The sequence below is a fragment of the Columba livia genome, chromosome 22 (genome assembly GCF_036013475.1).
Source record: "Columba livia isolate bColLiv1 breed racing homer chromosome 22, bColLiv1.pat.W.v2, whole genome shotgun sequence".
NCBI classification, from domain to species: Eukaryota; Metazoa; Chordata; class Aves; order Columbiformes; family Columbidae; genus Columba; species Columba livia.
This window is the reverse complement of record NC_088623.1, coordinates 1,977,179-1,995,868: the sequence shown is the minus strand read 5'-3', so window position 1 is coordinate 1,995,868 and position 18,690 is coordinate 1,977,179. Positions and strand designations below refer to the sequence as shown.

The window sequence follows — 18,690 nt, the reverse complement described above, 5'->3', positions numbered from 1 at the left end:
GCACGGCACAGCCGCCTCCTGGGAGCACGAGATCTCAGCATCGCTTTGTTTAACTAACTGTGCTGAGAACTGCTGCTCTCCATGGCTCCTCTTTCCGTTGCAGCCTTTTTGTGACGGTGCGAACTGGAACTTCTTCTCCTTTCAGGATATGAATGAGCAACCTGAGCTGGGTGAAGACGTCCAGGGTTGGACGGGGTGAGCTTTGAAGGTCCCTTGAACCGTAACTATTCTATGATGTTCTTCTCAGCATCCATCACAGGAAGATTTTAAATACACTAAAGCTCTTGGGTTTTATCCCCTTTGCCATTGCAGTGGCTACATTTGGAGTGATTCCTTTCTTATCCTTCTGCCTGTGGAAATTATTAGTTTATTTGAAGGAAAAAAGACAAAAATGGTGTTTCCCTCCTGCTACCAGCACACAGGCTGGTTTGGGCCCCACTCAGCCTTTTTTGCTTGGTTTCCAGCCACATGTGGACTTTCTTAGTGCTGTTCAAATACATTAGCAGGTGCATTTGTTGAAATAAATGCAAGCTTGATATTAAGTGGATTACTTACCCAGCCGTTTGTCATGGTAAGAAAAGTCGTCACTGAAGGGGATTAGCATAAAGTGCACAAATAACTTTGAGCAAGAGGCTTGTTAATCACTTCCTAATTCCCCTCTCCTGCTCAATAGGGGAGGTTGGGCCATTGGGCCAAAATTAAAAGGGAGCTGTCAGGCAGCTGAGGGTTTGAAGAGGCAAATGTGGGAATGTCAGCGAACAACAGACCGTGGAGGCATCAGCCAGCACGTTTGTGGCTGAAAACGGGACCGGCCGTATGGAAACTACTTCTAAGCTTTACTGGCCATGACCTTCCTACAGAGAGCAGCCCAAGCCACGGCTGGTGGGACGAGCGGGCGGGTGGCCTGTGACAGCTGCAGGACACGTGGCTCCATGAGAAGCTGCCCAGAGAGGACCCAGCGTCTCCCATGGATGCGCCGCAGGGCTCAGATGTGCATGGAAGCGTCTGCTCTGTCCCTCGGTGGTTTCTCACCTGGATGATGCAAAGGAAGCTTTCGGTGCGCAGGGTGGGGGTTAAACAAATGAAATTATGTGGCCCGGGACTGATGCCAGCACTGGGACAGGCTCCTGGAGCGTTGGTGACCATCTGTACGGCACGGGGCTGTCACCCAGGTGTGACCCTGCGGGTGCAGAACGTGCTAATTGATAGCAGGGCTTGCTCATCCTTTGAGCTTTGCATTTAGCAGCTTTTGCTGAAGGTGTTGTCCATCCAACAAACATGCGGGTTCCTCAGTTTGTTTCTTGTTTGCTGGTCAGATCGCTGCGTCTCACACCGGAGGGCTGTGCTGCAAGCGAGCAGGGAGTACGGATCCTTGGGGATGCTCCTGTCTTGAATGTGGGACCAAGATGAGGGTTACATGAGGGCAGGCTGAATTAAAAACGTAATAAGTAGGAATATGTAACGTGTAGCCGGGTCCCTGCGCCCTGGTGAGCGGAGGGCAGCGTTGCAGCCTGGGCACGGTCCGAGCTGCTCCAGACCTGCTCCTGTGCTCCTGCACCTGGGAGTGCAGAGTCTGCAGGGTCACTTGTGACCCTCCTGCTTGTCATGGGGTGAACTCACAGGATCCCAGAACCCCAGGCTGCTTGCAGGAGCTCTGCAGATCCCCAGCCCAGCCCTGCTCACGCAGGGTCACAGAGCAGATCACACAGGTGGGTCCAGGGGGTTTGAATGTCTCAGAGCAGGAGACTCCACACCCGCTCTGGGCAGCCTGGGCCAGGCTCTGGCACCTCCCAGCAAACAAGTTTCTGCTCATGTTCAGATGGAGCCTCCTGTGTTTCAGTCTGTGCCCGATGCCCCTCACCCTGGCGTTGGGCACCACTGAACAGAGTCTGGTCCATCCTCTGACACCCACCCTGAGATACTGATCCCGTTGATCAGATCCCTCTCAGCTTCTCTCCTCCAGCTCAACAGCCCCAAGTCTCTCAGTCTCCTCATCAGAAAGATGCTCCAGACCTGAGCCAGTTCTCCAGATGTGGCCTCCCCAGAGCAGAGCAGAGGGGGAGGATTCACCTCCCATGACCTGCTGCCCACACTCTTCCTCACACACCCCACGTACCGTTGGCCTCTTGCCCACAGGACACATTGGTGGCTCACAGTCACCCTGTTTTGCACCAGCTCCTGGGTCCTTCTCTGCAGAGCTGCTTTCCAGCAGTTCAACCCCAACAGGTACTGGTGCCATCACTTCCATGGTGTGTGTGCTCCCGGGTACCTGCCCGATGATCAGAGGCGTTGTCTGGGTGCCAGGTGGGAGCAGCAGGTCTGGAATCTTGAGACACGGGGTGCCCGGCAGGCAGCAAACCTGCCACCAGCAGCCCAGCGTTCGGTGCCAGGTTTACTGGTGTGTCTGGGCAGCGCAAACCCCAGCACAGACACGTCTGGACACTAAAAGCCTTGACCCCCCATCTTCTCTGCACTGTCCTTCTTGTGTTGACTCTGGCACTTCTTAAAAAGGATCCAGGGAAAAAGCTGGTGGTGCCCGCGGGTGGTTTGTGCTCACTCAGTGGTGCTGCTAATAAATCCAGCAGGGGAACATCAGTCTTAATTTCCAGTTCAAGGGGTTGAAAAAGAGTGTGATGTACCTTGAATATGAGTAAACGTTTGCCAGACAGAGAGAAAGCTGCGGAGATTGTGGCCGGTCCGTGCCATGTGTGCCGTTGCCACTGGATTTCTGACACTGTGGCGGCAGCAAAGGGGGATTTGGGGACAGCATGGGGGGGATTTGGATGTCGACGGGGAAAGAAGAAGCTGATGCTTCAGCCAACATGTCCACCCTTCATGCTGGTGTGAGGCTCCTCTCCCTTCCTCATTCAGCTGCTGCCCTGTGTCCTTGTGCCACGGTGACGCTTTTCTTCCTGGGGAAAGAAAATGCAAATCCCATCTGTGATTTCCTGGGGTTCACACAAATACGCAGCGACCGGTCCATATCACGGTCCATTAATCTCTCTCACCCACATCACACATAGGCCAGTGATCAAAGTCAGGAAGAATAATTTGATTTAGAAAGGGAAACAATAGATTATGTTTGGTTCAAAGGAATGGATTTCAATTTTGGAGAGGAGGGTTTGAAGAGCAAGGTTCAGTAATTCTTAGGTTAGCAAAAGGAAAGGGATCTGAAATGCTTCAGAGAGGCTGCAGCAGTTGAAAAGACCCAGGTGGGGATCGGTGGTTCCCAGTTTGACCGTGGGCGGTGATGCTGGTTGGGAGCTGGTTGGGAGCAGGTGTCAGAGGTGGGAAATGCTGCTGCATGGGAGCTCAGCAGTTCTTGAACTGAACCTCCAATTCTCATTAATTCCCATTTTCTTTCTTTTCCTTCAGCATGAAAGACTTTCCAGGTAAGAATTTTATCCTTTCATGTTTTTTCTATTTAATATTCATTACCAGTGTGTATTTGTATGGCTTTGGGGATTCCCTGTGCTTCAATTCAATGGCATAAGCTGAAGCTGGTAGAGCCTGCTTGGTTCTTACCTTAGCTCAGTCTGTTATTTGCTTTCACCCTTTGCTCCCCAAATTATTTAACAGCTACTCCGCATAGGAAAAAAACCCTCTGTGAAAGGGAAATAATTAGAAATGGAGCCCATGGGAAATAATTGCCTGTTTGGGGTTTGGGCTGATACCCACTGGATTTTGTGCTTAAAATAGTCGGGCTTATGGACCCAAAGTCCATAGAAAAAGGGAACAAAAAAAAAGGCAAAGTACCAGGGGCTTCACGGTGCGAGATCTTCATCCCATTGCAGGTTGGAAGCAGCCACGAACCCCCCGAGCAGCGAGTCGTCGTACAGCGAGCGTGCAGCCAGCCGCGCCAGCGCCTACGCCCGCAGGGAGAACCGCCTGGCCGCGCTCAGCAGCCGCGCCGAGGACGAGAGCAACCGCGACTACAAGAAGGTAGGAGCTCGTCAGTGTGTTACTGTCACCGCCTGCGCCCTAGAGACTGCCGGCTGCTGCGCTGGGAGGCTAGGGAGAGAGAGAGAGAGAAATAAAGGGAGGGGAGGGGAGGGGAGGGGAGGGGAGGGGAGGGGAGGGGAAGGGAAGGGAAGGGAAGGGAAGGGAAGGGAAGGGAAGGGAAGGGAAGGGAAGGGAAGGGAAGGGAAGGGAAGGGAAGGGAAGGGAAGGGAAGGGAAGGGAAGGGAAGGGAAGGGAAGGGAAGGGAAGGGAAGGGAAGGGAAGGGAAGGGAAGGGAAGGGAAGGGAAGGGAAGGGAAGGGAAGGGGGAGAGGAGAGGAGAGGAGAGGAGAGGAGAGGAGAGGAGAGGAGAGGAGAGGAGAGGAGAGGAGAGGAGAGGAGAGGAGAGGAGAGGAGAGGAGAGGAGAGGAGAGGGAAAGGAGGAAGGAAAACACATAAGGGAAACCAGGATGTGTGGTGGTGAGGAGCACAGCAGAATTGCAGGTTCAGATACATCCAGCATATGTAACTTCGTGCTTTATCATGCTTGATGGCTTACTTAGATTAAAAACATCCCTTCTCTTTGCGTCTCAGCTGCGTTTAAACACCTTGCAAAATTAAACAGCTGCTTTCTTATTTCGTATGAACTATGAAAACGCGAGCGAAGCATCCAGACGGGTGGTGTGTGCCCTTGTTCTCACAGCCGCCCCGCTCGGCGCTGTGGCCATGGCTGCTGGGAGCGGGGCAGCCCAGCTCACCCGAACCCTTTGTTTCCCATCGCAGTTATATGAAGGCGCCATGGCCGAGAACCAAAAGCTGAAGACAAAACTGCAAGAAGCCCAGCTGGAGTTGGCCGACATCAAATCGAAGCTGGAAAAAGCAGCTCAGGTAAGGAAAAGAACAGCTCCTAGACTGGAGAAACTGAGCACCGGCCCATGACAAACTAGCGCGAAAGGATTTAGCTCTTGGGTGGGAAGGTGCTGCAGAGGAGACTGATGTTTCTCACAAATATAAGTGTGAGGATTCTGTAGAGACTCCATCTTTTCCGGGCAAGCACATCTGTAGGCTTTTGTGCATCATCCTATGAATGCCTCTCAGTTTTAATCACTTTCTATTTTTAATTTACACAGCAGAAACAGGAGAAAACTTCTGACCGGTCCAGCATGTTGGAGATGGAGAAAAGGGTAAGTGTCTCTGCTTTCTTCTGAGTCGCAATCTTTGCCTTGTGTTGCTCTACAGGGCATGGTAATTTCTTGAGGGGAAGAGTTTATTAAAAGATAAGTTATATTTTTGCCTCGTGGAACAGTTCACAGTGATAATTGTGTTCTGACCTTTTCGATGTCTGGCAGTTTTCTGCTCTTTTTGCGAATCATCTTCATTCTGATTACTTTCTTATGTTACTGGAAGCCGCAGACCAACGACTTGTATCATGCGAAGAGACTGTTGGTCCAGTATGCTTTCAAGTATTCTTGATCCTTATAAATAAATAAAGACTGTTTTGGGGTGGTGGGGGGAACAAGGCATTGAGATGCTTTTCAGTGAACGCCCCTACAGAGACACAAGAGTCTTTTGTTCTAAATCCTCACGATCATCTTTGTTTTGAATCCTTGTAAACAGGAGAAGCGAGCCCTGGAGCGGAAACTCTCAGAGATGGAGGAGGAGATGAAGGTAGGAAATACTCCGTTCAATTTGCCTGTTCTGGGGTTTTTTGCTTTGTCTTTTGGGATTATCACCCCAGAGTTGGATATTAAAGGTGTACATGGGAAGGGACGTGTGTTCCTTTATGCAATCAGAAATTACTTTAATGGCCACGTTCTCCATACTAATAAAACTGTCCTATTGTCATTCATCTGATCGCACCATATGTTGAATTTGTTACGCTGTTTGATCCGAGAACGGTGAAAGCTGTTCTCCTTACCCGCTTTCCAAAACTAACCTGTTGTGGCGTCGCCGAGTTGCAGTGTGCCAGTCCCGTGTGCTCCGAGTAGCCTGCAGCCCCCGTTTAGCCGCTGCGGTTCTCTCCGGATGGGTAAGAAGACCAAGCTGGCTTTTGAGATCACGCACACGAGCCAGCAAAAACCACAGAGCAGTTGTATTTCTGCCCTCCCTCCCTAAAGCATGTTACTGGGTCGGTGAGATTTCAGCAAAGGGGAGTTTGCTTCCCGATGCGGTGTGCGGCATGGCTTGCTGTCACCAGACGTCGCCACGGCCGCTCCGTCGCGCTCTCCCCTCTCTCGTGGGGCAGTTTCGAAGGACATGTCTCGATGTTCCGTGAGCGCTGCGGAGCAGGACGCGGTTTTGCAGGTTTGCCGCCTGGGTACACCCGAAACTTCACCCCGGTTTTGCAACGTTCCATCGTTTTACGCTGGTTTAACGCTCATATTCACAGAATGCCGCCCTTTGCTCTGTGCCCTGCGCTTTCATTCGCTTTGAGCATGACCCAGGTGGGACCAAGCTGCGTGAAGAAGGAAGAAAGGACCCACCAAAGAGCTGGGAGCTTCCCCAGCACAGTGCGCTGATGGGTACAATCTCCTGGCCACCTCGGAAGAGGTTCCAACCTTATGTTTCTATTTGAAGTTTCATATATTTACCAAGCACACATCTTTGGAAGGACCCATCAGCTTGAGACCTTCCTGCAGTTCAAGAGGAGACACAGATAGTAGCAGTTTGTGTTGTTTCTCCAGCTCTGCAGATGGCTCCGCAAACCAGCTTGGTCCGTGGAGTAAAAAGCCAAATCAGTGTCTTCTAGTGGCCTGTTGGTTTTGAAACATTTATATTGGTTCGGAAAGTAATTAATGAAAGGAGGTGCCCATAGGAGCTGTTGGACACAGCCTCTGGTTCGGGTCATCTGGAGCTGCAGACTGATGGAAACCAAAGTGGTGGAAAAGGAGAAGCACTGCGACATGTTCTCATGATGCCCTGAGAGATGTGAGCTAGAGGAGCTGATGGTCTAACCGAAAACGGGCTGTCGGGTCCTCGAGAGAAGTGCTTACCCTTTGTTCTGTGTTGCATTGAACAACCAGAGTGGCCTTGAGTTAGAATAAATAGCCGTGGGATTGGAAAGTCTCTCTTCTGAGGCGCTACTATGTTCCCACAAGCTTTTTGCGAAACCTGGAGCATGGGGTGAGTACCAATGTGCGCTGTGACCTGTCTTTTGTGACAGCCACTCAATGGCAAGGAGTATAAAACCTCTGAAGGCAGAAGCGTTGAACTGGAGAAGCATTTTCCGTGTTCACTTCCATCGCGCTTTGAAGCAGGAGAGTCAGCCCTTGAACGGGATGACCTTGGGATAACCCCCACAGAGCATCCATGTTCATCCCGAGTGCGGAAGTTACAGAATCACAAAATCCCAGAATGTCAGGGGTTGAAGGGACCTGGAGAGCTCATCCAGTGCAATCCCCCCATGGAGCAGGAACACCCAGATGAGGTTACACAGGAAGGTGTCCAGGCGGGTTGGAATGTCTGCACAGAAGGAGACTCCACAACCCCCCTGGGCAGCCTGGGCCAGGCTCTGCCACCCTCACCAGGAACAAGTTTCTTCTCAGATTTAAGTGGAACCTCCTGTGTTCCAGTTTGCACCCATTGCCCCTTGTCCTGTCACTGGTTGTCACCGAGAAGAGCCTGGCTCCATCCTCCTGACACTCCCCCTTTCCATATTGATCCCCAGGAATGAGTCCCCCCTCAGTCTCCTCTTGTCCAGCTCCAGAGCCCCAGCTCCCTCAGCCTTTCCTCACACGGGAGATGCTCCACTCCCTTCAGCATCTTGGTGGCTGCGCTGGACTCTCTGCAGCAGTTCCCTGTCCTGCTGGAACTGAGGGGCCACAACTGGACACAATATTCCAGGTGTGGTCTCCCCAGGGCAGAGCAGAGGGGCAGGAGAACCTCTCTGACCTACTGACCACCCCCTTCTAACCCACCCCAGGTACCATTGGCTTCCTGGCCACAAGGGCCCAGTGCTGGCTCATGGTCACCCTGCTGTCCCCAGGACCCCCAGGTCCCTTTCCCCTACGCTGCTCTCTAATAGGTCATTCCCCAACTTATACTGGAACCTGGGAAAGTCGAGCGGGGAAAACATTTCTGTTCATTCTGGTTAGACTTTCATTCCTGAGTCTTGCTCTGGTTGAAAAGATGTCGAGCAGAATCAGAAGGAATAAGTGACTTAAGCAACTTCACCAGTTTCCTTTAAGGTGCAGAGCAGCCAAGCAGACACACTTTATACTTCAGGCTGCGCTCAAGGTGACAAGCGTTGTTCCTTCCATGAGCTTAACCCCTGCTAATGAAGCAATCAAGGAACGGAGAGGAGCAGGATGAACTCTGGTGCCAGAGCTGCTCCCGCAGACCAGCTCTTGCGAAGGTGACAGAGCAGTACCAGCGTTTTCCTAAGCGAGTGTGGAATTCGACTGGAGATAAAGCAACTTGGCTGAAGAAGGAGAAAGAAAATGAGCATTTGCACTGAGCTGAATTCAACGCCAAGTGCCTGAGGTTCCAACTTAACACAGCAATTTTTCTTGAAGGTCACAGAAGCTTCTTTATTCCGTAGCAGCACCGCACCTCCTGGCTTTGTATATTGTGCATGCTCTGGGCATTTTTATTTCCTCTAGTGTTGCGGGCACAAAATCCTCTAATTGAAGCAGGTACAGCTGAACTGAGAAACCTGCTTTCGGTAAGCCAGGTATCAAGCAGAGTGATAAGCAATCACAGCGGTATTGTGCAGATTCTGGTCATTGCCCTTGGCTTCAGGCCCAGCTTCCCAGCCTCTGCGGGGTTTCATAGTAAATAGAAGCCTGTCCTACCTGCAGCACACACGTTTTTGCATAAGTGATGCTTTTTCTGGGCCGTGGCAGCGTGCGGAGGCTGAGCTGCCTCTGCCCGTGCCGTGCTGAGGTTTCATGCTGGAAAAATAACGGTGGTCTCTCAAACGATTGCCATCCTCCCCATCTCCCATAGCATGACACCTCATTTTCCATATGTTTGACGTTTCCTGCCAGCCAGATGCTCAGCCGTGTTCCCTGTGATTAGGCGGGATATTTATTATCCGTGGTACCACTGAAAGAAATGACTCTTCCAGTATGAACCAGCCTCTGGCAGCTCCTAGGTGTGATTTTTCACAGGACAGACGTGTGATGTCCATCTGTCTGTCCTCACCGAGCACAGGAGGAGTTGCCATAGCTCGGGCGGGTTGGGCGATGGCCAGAAGCTGCGATTTGGGGTGAGGGGATCTCTCTGCCCAGGTGTCCCCACAGGTCTCCTGCGGTTCGTTGGCTGCAGGACCTGCTGCTTGATCCGGTGCCAGGATTGCCTTGGCCTGGGCCAAGCAGCTGGAGCCGCTTTGTGGGTTTGATGCCCTCGGGGGACTCAGACCCCATCCTCTGCTGCTCCCTGCCCTCCCCAGCCTGGTGTCCATGGCTTTTGCAAAGCTTTTGGACGAGGTGTCGTGATTCCTCACCAGGGAGCAGGGGTCGTGCTTTTTGCTTGCTAGAATCAAGCTGGCGCATGGGGGCTACACAAAGTATTTCTCTTTTATACAGGAATATGCCCTTGGACAAAAAGGTCCTGGGATGCAGCAGGTTCCTTGCGAACCGCAGCCAGCTCCATGTCATGCAAGTTGGCTGGAAGTTCATGCAAGTTCTTTGTGTCACGGAAGATTTGCCCATGCTGCCCTGGTTCAGGACAGAGTGACCTCCCTTTGGGCCCTTCCCTCCCTCCCTCCCTGCAGGCTCATGAGCATGAGGACACGGGGAGGAGCACCTTGGTTTGCGGAGCTACTTTGGTTCTGGGCTGGGGTTTTTTCACTTGAACCTCCAGCTGCTCTTCTGTTGGATATTTCCCTTCTGCGACTCCCCTGTCTGTGCTCCCTCCACTGCTAGGACAGTTTCTTTGTCCTTGTGGCCCCGCTGCCCAACGACCCGTCGGATGGAAGGAGGGACAGAGGAGGGACAGACACTGCTCAGCAGCAGCTCCACAGCGCTTGGTGTCAATGTCCAGCACATGGTTTCGCTTTAGCATCTCTGGGAGAAATGTCCTTGCAGAAATGGTGATGTCCGCATGGCTTCTTCCATTTTGCTTTTGTGTTCTGTGTCTCCCTGTGGCCGCTGTACCTGTGCCAGCCCAGCTTTGGGGCTCCATTTCTGCACTGTCCTTTGCCCCCCTTGGTTTTTTTTGTAACCCAGAACGCCACGTCTTCGCCTGCCCCCCATGTCAGGTGCTGTCGTTCAAACACCTTGAGTTCAAATGAGTGGTTTATGGTTCTGCCTTCTCACCTCTGAGAGCTCAGAGATAAATTGACCCCGAGACAGAGCAGAGTTGAATCTGGGCAGGGCTGAATAACCCACAGACGCCCCAGACCCTTTGGCAGGACCGAAGCCTGAGCAGCCCCATCATCCCGGTGCCGCAGGGATGAGGCACCAGCAGCCACGGGTCGTGTCTCCGTGATCTGCTGTAGGACAGTGATGCTTCCAGGTGCTTCATTCTGTGCCATTAAAATCCCCCGGGAAACTCTGGTTGCTCTTTGCGACACGAGACTGCTTTAGCTTTTAGAAATACATGAAGAAAAGGAGTTTCAAGGCAATTCTCAGTTGCCAGCAGTGTTTTCAAAGCCTGCAGAGGCGGTGAGTCAATGGTGATGCTTCTCACAGTAGTTCCCAAGTCCAGGCTGTGTGCTGCTGGAGCTCACTGGGTGGACTGGAGTATAAACTGCAAGAGACTGTCCTGCTTTGTGCTGGAAAATCCCCTTATTGGACCTTTTTAAAGGCTTTGGGGGCCCCTGGAGAAAGGGATGTTTCCCAAAGCATCCTCAGTGTGTTGCAAGGCTTTCTTCATCCACATCTGAGCTGCTGCCCATCAAGCACTCACTGCTACTAATTGTTCTTTTATTCTCTTTTCTTTCTTGTACTGCTTGTGGACTAAATTCACATTCCTGTGCACTTTTGTCTTCGTGCTGTGTTTTCTCTGTATTTTTCTGTCCACTCCTCTCACTCTCTGCAGAATCTCCACCAGCTCAAACAGATTCACACTCTGAGGCAGATGAATGAGCAACTCCTGGCTGAAAACAGGGCTCTGACCCGGGTCGTAGCCAGACTTTCTCTGCCTGCCAAACCCTCCGAATCCGAGGAGCTGTAGCTGCTTTCCCTCCGGCTCATCTCGCCTCCCTCTTCCACTCTTCCAGGCAGGTCTCGCTCTCTTGGCCGGGCTGTTCCCCCCTCGCCTCGTTGCTCTCGAGGGTGCCTCATGAAGCTTGTGGCTCCAAAGCAGCATGTGCCAAAAAGGAACCTCACAAAGCGCGGCGTGACCGGCAGGGTTTGGCCGGAGACCCTGTTGGGTCCTGCTGACTCTGCTCTGCTTGGCATCGCACTAACCCGGTCCCTGCGGATGGGCTCTGTGCAGCCCGTCACCCAGGAGAGAAACAGGACACACTCATTGCCGGGACACGAGGACGTAGGGCTGGTGGTGGCACCGAGGTGGCTGCTGAGGGATGGTGGGTCAACCAGCAGCCCCTTCCTCATCACCTCACCTCGGAACAGGTGGTTCAGTACTCATACTGCTCATAACAGAATTCTTTTTCAATTGGGCTTGGTTCAGTGGGAAGCTGCCACCCAGCCAGCAAGTTTATCCAGAGTCAGAAGGAACAATCTCATCAATGTCTCGGGATGGTTCGGATTGGATGCGAGGAAAAGAATCTTCCTGGAAAGGTTGTGAAGCGGTGCAACAGGCTGCCCAGGGCAGTGCTGGAGCCACCATCCCTGGAGGGTTGGACAGACACCAAAATGAGGTGCTCAGGGACATGGGGCAGTGCCAGGGGTGGGGGAGCAGTCAGACTCAACGGTCTTGAGGGGCTTTTCCAACCTAAATGGCAATATGATTCTATGAAAAGTGCACGTTTTAGACAGGAAGGTGATTTTTAGAGAACCTACAGCTGGGCAGTGCTCAGCAGGTTTTCTTGGACCCTTGAGCACACAGAACAAGCTCCTTCCCTCGTTTTAAAGAGCCCGAGTTCAGTTTATGGCCTGAGCTCCCGCTGCAGCATCCCTGACCTCCCGCTCTGGCCACCAGGCAGGTGGAGCGGTCAGAGCGCGACCAGACGCTCTTTCATCTCCTGTTTTAAATTCAGTGCAGAGCAGTTACTGTTTGAAGTCCAAGGACAAGCCTTCCGCAAGCTTTACTCTCGCACAATTAAATTACATCCTTTGTTGCGACTCCATTGGTTCGATGCTAAAATAAAGCTGTAAATGCTTCTTTCTCAGGTCCCTGCCTGACTTTTGCAGGTTAGTAGGGATATCAGGTCCCTTCAGATATAGCTATTTTGTTAAAAAAAGGAAGACACAGTTTGCTCTCGTGGGCTGGAAGTAGCACTAAGGTATAAAAAAAGTCTATTCTTAGCACACAAATTATATCAAGGATGATTAACCGTAGAAACGAGGTAACCAGGGGAATTGCGGCTTCCCCTTCCCGGGAGCCTCAGTGCAGGACCGCGCGTGTTTCGTGGGGCTGGGGGCGGAATTTGTGTTCTGTGGCCTGGATTGTGCAGGTGATCGGGTGAAATGATCTCCCCATCTTTCTGGTTTAAATCTGCAAAAGTATCCTCGAACCGGCCACCAACTCACTCCTCACAAGGTTTCAGGCCTTCTCCTCCCCAACGCACTTTGAGGTCAGAGATGGAAAATTGATCAAAACTGTTTCCAGACTCGGGGAAATGATGTTTCACGAACTGTATGTCGTGGTCTCTTTTCCTCTCCTAGGAAATATTCACGTTACCGCTTCCCCTCCTAACACCCGCCTGCTCGGGGGTTTGCAACTCGCTGCTGGGTCCAGGCTGCAGCAAAGCTGCGCGGCTGCAAGCTCTGCTCAATTTTGTGCAACTTTTTCACTAGTCTAACACAAGACGTTACTGTAAACCTTCTCTCCTTGGTGTCCTTAGACACCACGGTGCAGTAATACCACTGGTTTAAACTGCCAGATTTAGTGCCCTCGCAGCAGGATGTGGAGCCGCATCCCTCCCTACATTCCCTATAAGATATTTATTCTCAGCCCCTGTGTGACCAGCCGGCATCACATGGAGCTGGTTTTACCTGACGGCTCTTCTGAGCTCTTTGGTGGTGAGTGAGGCCCCTCGTTTGGCCGTGAGAAGTTTCACAAGGAGTCAGGACTCCTGTTCTGTTCTGTCGTAGCACTGTTGGGTCCATCAGACACTTCAAAGCATCACTGGTAGGAGCTCTGGCCAGCCCATCCCAATATACCCTTCCCCAACAGAGAATCACAGAATCCTAGAATGGTTTGGGTTGAAGGGATCTTCCCAGCTCCCCCAGTGCCCCCCTGCCATGAGCAGGGACATCTTCACCAGCTCAGGTTGCTCAGAGCCCCGTCCAGCCTGGCCTGGGATGTCTCCAGGGATGGTTCATCCACCACCTCTCTGGCCAACCTGGGCCAGGCTCTCACCACCCTCAGGGCCAACGATTTCTTCCTAATGTCCAGCCTGACTCTCCCTCCTTTAGTTTAAAACCATCACCCCTTGTCCTATCACAACAGCCCCTGCTCAAAAGTCTGTCCCCAGCTTTCTTACGGGCCCCTTTTAAGTCCGGAAAGGTGGCACTAAGGTCTCCCTGGAGCTTCTCTTCTCCAGCTGAACACCCCAACTCTCTCACCTGTCCCCCAGCAGAGCTGTTCCAGCCTTGGATCATTCCTGTGGCTCCTCTGGCCCCTCTCCAGCAGCTCCATGTGTGTCCTATGCTGAGGACCCAGCACTGCAGGGGGTCTCCCACTGCACTGCTCTTGTCCCCTATTCTCTCTCTTGTAAAACCTTCTGTCTGGGGCAGCCGCCACCAGCAGGGACAGGGTTGGGGTGCTGGGACCCCAACAGCTTGCCCAGCTGGGACAGGAGGGAATTGCTCCGAGCAGGGCAGTGCGAAGCGGCATCTGCCCCGGGAGCTGCTGGGGGTCACGGAGGGGCTGTAATGGGGGAACGGGCAGGAGGCTGTGGCCAGAGCTGAACCTCCAGCTGAGCCAGAAGGTTTAGTGGGGATGTTGAGTTCCTCTAACATCCTCCTCAGCAGAGGAGCCGTGTCTGAGCTCGTACCGGTGCCTGTGTGTAACCTGGTCACTCCAGGAGACTCTGGCGCTGCTCCTGGTGCAGGTGACACCTGTGTCACAGCCAGGACAGGAGCATGGGGTCCCCTCCCAGCCCCCGAACGGCCAGGGACAATCCCCTGGAGGGCACCTGCTTGTGGGTGAGAGACCAGGGGAACTGGGTTTTTTTTGCCAATAAGAAATGCTGCAAGGTTGTCCAAGTTATTTCTTCCTCTGTTTCCAGTTAAAAGCGCTCTGGCTTCTCTCTGCTCTGCAACCCCTCATTGAGCTCCAGCACTGGACACGGAGCACAAGGACTTACCTCCAGCGTCTGTATGTTCTGTCCGTCCTCTGCATGTGCGTTTGCATTAAACAGCTGTGAGACCCAAAGAGCTTTGGTTTTATTCTAAAGAAGCTTTGCAAGCCATGCGTGGTCCAGTCCTGAGTGAGAATTTCACACCATTATTTTCCCCTCTAGTGCTGGCGAAGAGGAAAAAAAAATCAGCAAAAAACAGGTTTATAGTTTTCTGCCAACCCCTAATTAGCCTCTGGGAACAGGTTTGGGGTGAAACAGCTCAGAAATGGTTCCTGCCTGGTTCCCTCTCAGCCCCTCCACACCCAGCGCCCAGTTTGTAAGAACCTGGAGGCATTACAGGCGCAGGGAACGTCGGGCTGTAACTCCACCTTGTCCTCGTCTCTCCGCAGATTTTGACAGAGCTGAAGTCGGACAACCAAAGGCTGAAGGACGAGAACGGAGCCCTCATTCGTGTCATCAGCAAACTCTCCAAATAGGAATCCTGAAGATGAAGAGGGTGCCCCACACCAGCTGCCAGCCCACCACCGAGCCCTCCCCTCCTGCCCTCTGTACAGCAAACGTTTCAGCCCTGGGATCAATCGTCACGCCAGCCCTGCCCTTTGCTGTACATTCCCCTTCCGCCCTCATTTCCCCCACAACACACACCCCTGCCACTTTCTTATTTTTAATTTAAGCATGTTGTGGTATCTCGGACAGTTTATTCAAGGGAGAAGAGAAATGTGAGGACTGGGTTTGAGCTGCCAAAACTTCTTCTGGAAGCCCAGTATTTGGTGTTGGACTCCGATCTGGATCAGGTGGCTCCTGCTTTAAAAAGTGACGCCTAAAGAACAAAGCCGGCACATCCGAGCCCTTTCCAGGTGGGAGATGTGACCGTGGGCTGAGACTCTGAGGATGCACATCAGCCCACCCGCGATGTGGGACTCTGGTGACACTGTGATGCTGTGAAAGCCGCCGGGGCCGATTTCTGTAACAGGCTGACGGCAGCTGCTTCGCATAGACCTTCTCCTTTTGCCCCAACAGACCGAGTCTTTTATTTAATATAAATGTCAAACCTGTTCAGTAACATCAGCGCTGACTCTTGGCGTCAGACCCTATGTTAGGGAACACTAAGGCAGAACGTTCCCTGCCACCCCCTGTCCCTGCCTTGCCCGGGTGATCTGCTGTCCCCGTGTCCTCCCAGAGCTCCCGTCTCCGTTAGCAGCATCTGCTAATTGCTCCTTGAGGCAGGAGGGATCACAGAGACTCACCAAGCGTTCTGAAGGACAAACCTGAACCCCTAGAGAGCCTCTGCTGCTTTCACATTCATGTGAGCGTGAATCACCGTGCAGGGAGCTGTGTCCCCTCAGAAACCAACCTCCCCGTCCCCACAGCTGCTGGGGCCATCGCCTGCTGTTCCTGCACAGCCTGCACAGGCGGCTGCTCCGGGATTTCGGGTGCCTCGTGCTGAGTGGGGTTTGTAGAGGGGGGAGCACCGGAGTCCCATCCCAGCCGCCCGGCTGGTGCAGCGAGTGGTGCTGGTGGGTGCTGGGCAGAGGAGCACAAAGCAGCGGTCGCATCTCCTGGAGAGGTGTGGGTGTGCTGGTGGCAGGGGGACAGGAGCTCCCCTTGGGCCTGCTGGTAGCTGCATCGCTAGGATGGAAGTCTTTTCATCTGTCAGAAGCTTGCAATAAGCCTTGGCCTTGAAGGAAACCTCAAAAACAAGAGAAAAAAACCTCTTTAATCTTATGCGTACTCAGAACAGTTTGAAATCATTCTCTCTATGGGCATTTAGGCAGTGGCTCCTCTACGTGCTGTGGGATTTTGATGAGGGCAGCTGTGACCGTCAGATCTGCTGAGCTTCCCCTTAACACCTTCCCTCTCGGAGGCTTTTGCTGGACCCAGATCACTCCCATCCGCATCCTCCCACGTCTGTCCTTGCGGTTCCTTTGTCCGGCTCTGGCGCAGTCACGGCCTCGGTCCCTGGATGTGGAAGGAGCCATGAGGACGTTCTCCCGATGTCCCAGGCACCTGTGCTGACCGTGGGCTCCTGCCAGCCCACTGGCATTCTTTCTGCTGTGAGAGATGAGATACTTGAGCATAATCCTTGAGCTTGCTCAACAGGGTGGAATTTATCTCTTATCAGCCAGTGCTGGGCTTTTTGGAACCTTTTGCTGGTTATTGCTTCAGAAAGCATCTTTATTTTCCTCTCCCTTGCACTTTTCTCTTGTTTTGTTTTTCTAATTCTCCGTATTTTGCCCTTGCCCTCCCCGTCCCGCCTGTTTCCACCTCTCCAACTCTCCTTAGAGCTGCTGGTTTTTCCCCAGGCAGCTCTGGGCGGAGGTTCCTTCTCTCCACCCATCGGGGTGACGGGACGCGGCACAAGATGCTGCATCTCCTGGTACCTCAAGGCCCTTCCCGCGCTGCTGCGCTTTGGGGACGAGGAGACCCAAGCTGGGAACGGCATCGGGGTTTCCGCAGAGCGCTGCCTAAGCCAGGCGTCCTTCTATTTCTTTATTTTAACCCCGCTATATTTAACAGCTCGAAGCCTTGAGATCCAGCCAGTGCTTCCTCCGCACGCCGTTCCCACTCGGTGCACTCTTTCCGTGAGTACTTCTTGATGTTTTTCTCTTGGTGACCCGCTCCTCGCTCCCACGTGGGTTCTCTCAGCTCCGAACCGAGTCTGGTCCTGTCTGTGCCACATGGAGGGGACACAGCCGCGGGGCTGGTGGCCGGTGGGCGCTGCCGTCCCAACACACGGCTCGGGTTGCGCATCCCAGCGGGACAAGGGATGAGATTTCAGATGAACGATCCTGTTCTTCTCACAACGCAGGTTCCCAGCAGCGGGAAGACGCCTGGTCACTGTTTTAGGGATGGGGTTCGACCCCATCTGACAAATCCAGTTTGCACTGAACGTTTTGCCCCTTCCTACCAGGACACTCGTTGCGTTTTATCCCAAGGAACAGTATGCAAAGCGTGCGGGAGGCTGAACTCCTCCGCGTGGCACCTCGCAAAGCCAAACCACTTTAGACGAAGTGTCTGCCGAGCACTGGATTATCCCCCGAGCCCTGACCAGGGTGCAGAACCCACCGACGGTTTATTCTCACTGAGTAGCCAAAGCTGTGAGTATTTCCTGATGACGACGCGGTCGCGAACCAAATCCTTGCGAATGAATTCGTTTGGTCTCACCCAACGCCGGACACAAGGGGCGCGCTGGGGTGACGGATAGGACGCCTTGCGCCCGGGACGGAGCGCAAAGCCAGCGGTTTTGAAAACCGATCCCTATTTAAACCAGAGCGTTTGCCAGACGTGGTCTCCACTGGAGAACACAAGCTATTTGGGTTTTTTTATAGCAATTGCTTGGGGTGAATTCATTTTTATCGCTTGGGGTGAACCCGCCTATTGTGGCTGCGAGTTTGATGATGGCTCTTTGTAAATAAAGTCCTTGGAGAAGCAGGACTGGCTTACGAGATGGGGAGAGAATGTATTTTTATGCAACTTTTGAGTGGCCTTTCAAACCCTGAGATGAATGATTTGTTTTACTGGTTGTTGTTATATATAGTATTATAAGTATTATGTGTTTGAAAGTTTGGGAATAATATTCACATCTATGATGCTTGTAAACACAACAGTATTTATAAATGAATAAAATAAGAGTTGATAAAATAGAAGCTTTGGCTTTGCTTCCATCTTTCTGAGGCCTGGGATGCTGCTGCAAGTTGCGGAGCCTAAAATGCCCCATTTCTCCCAAAACTTCCACAGCACAATGGTATCAATTGTGTGTAAAGTGGTGTATAAAATTGTGTATAAAATGGGTGCAGGTTCCGGGGAGCCGCTTGGCCAGCTGGGAGGGCAAGGGGAGGAGACCCCGTCTGAGGCCTTGGAACCGCGATGGGGTTTGGGCCATACGGGGTGCTGAGCCCTGAATTTGCTCAGGAGCTGGATCAGGACAAACCCGTCGCAAAGAGATGGTGCTGGTGCCACATCTTGGAGCTCTTCCCCATGGGGACCAGACTGTGTGTGCTGGGGGTGGTTTTGGGCCCCTCACGCCAAGAAAGGCCTTGAGGTGCTGGAGCGAGTTGAGAGAAGGGAACGGAGCTGGTGAGGGGCTGGAGCACAAGTGTGATGGGAGCGACTGAAGGAGCTGGGGGGTTCAGCTGGAGAACAGGAGCTGAGGGGAGACCTTCTGATCTCTGAACTGCCTGAAAGGAGCTTGGAGCCAGAGGGGTCGGGCTCTGCTCCCCAGGAACAAGCGCCAGGAGCAGAGGAAATGGCCTCAAGTTGCACCAGGGGAGGTTGAGGTTGGATCTTGGAACAATTTCTTCCCCAAAGGGCTGTGGGGCATTGGAACAGGCTGCCCAGGGCAGTGCTGGAGTCACCATCCCTGGAGGGTTGGACAGA

At 52.8% G+C, this 18,690-nt stretch overlaps 1 protein-coding gene across 10 annotated transcripts in view; it reads left to right on the top strand.

Moving 5' to 3' along the window:
* PPP1R12B (protein phosphatase 1 regulatory subunit 12B) overlaps positions 1–17,960 on the top strand; it is a 130,742-nt gene extending 112,782 nt beyond the window's left edge. For 3 of the 10 annotated variants that reach the window (XM_065038269.1, XM_065038275.1, XM_065038277.1), the window contains 6 exons: positions 3,376–3,392; positions 3,795–3,942; positions 4,722–4,826; positions 5,069–5,122; positions 5,556–5,606; positions 14,703–17,960. In XM_065038269.1, the coding sequence (XP_064894341.1) occupies positions 3,376–3,392; positions 3,795–3,942; positions 4,722–4,826; positions 5,069–5,122; positions 5,556–5,606; positions 14,703–14,789 (462 nt within the window). In that variant the 3' untranslated portion in view covers positions 14,790–17,960. The other 7 variants (XM_065038268.1, XM_065038273.1, XM_065038272.1 and 4 more) reach the window with 5 other exon arrangements.
* Positions 17,961–18,690: the final 730 nt, after the last annotated feature.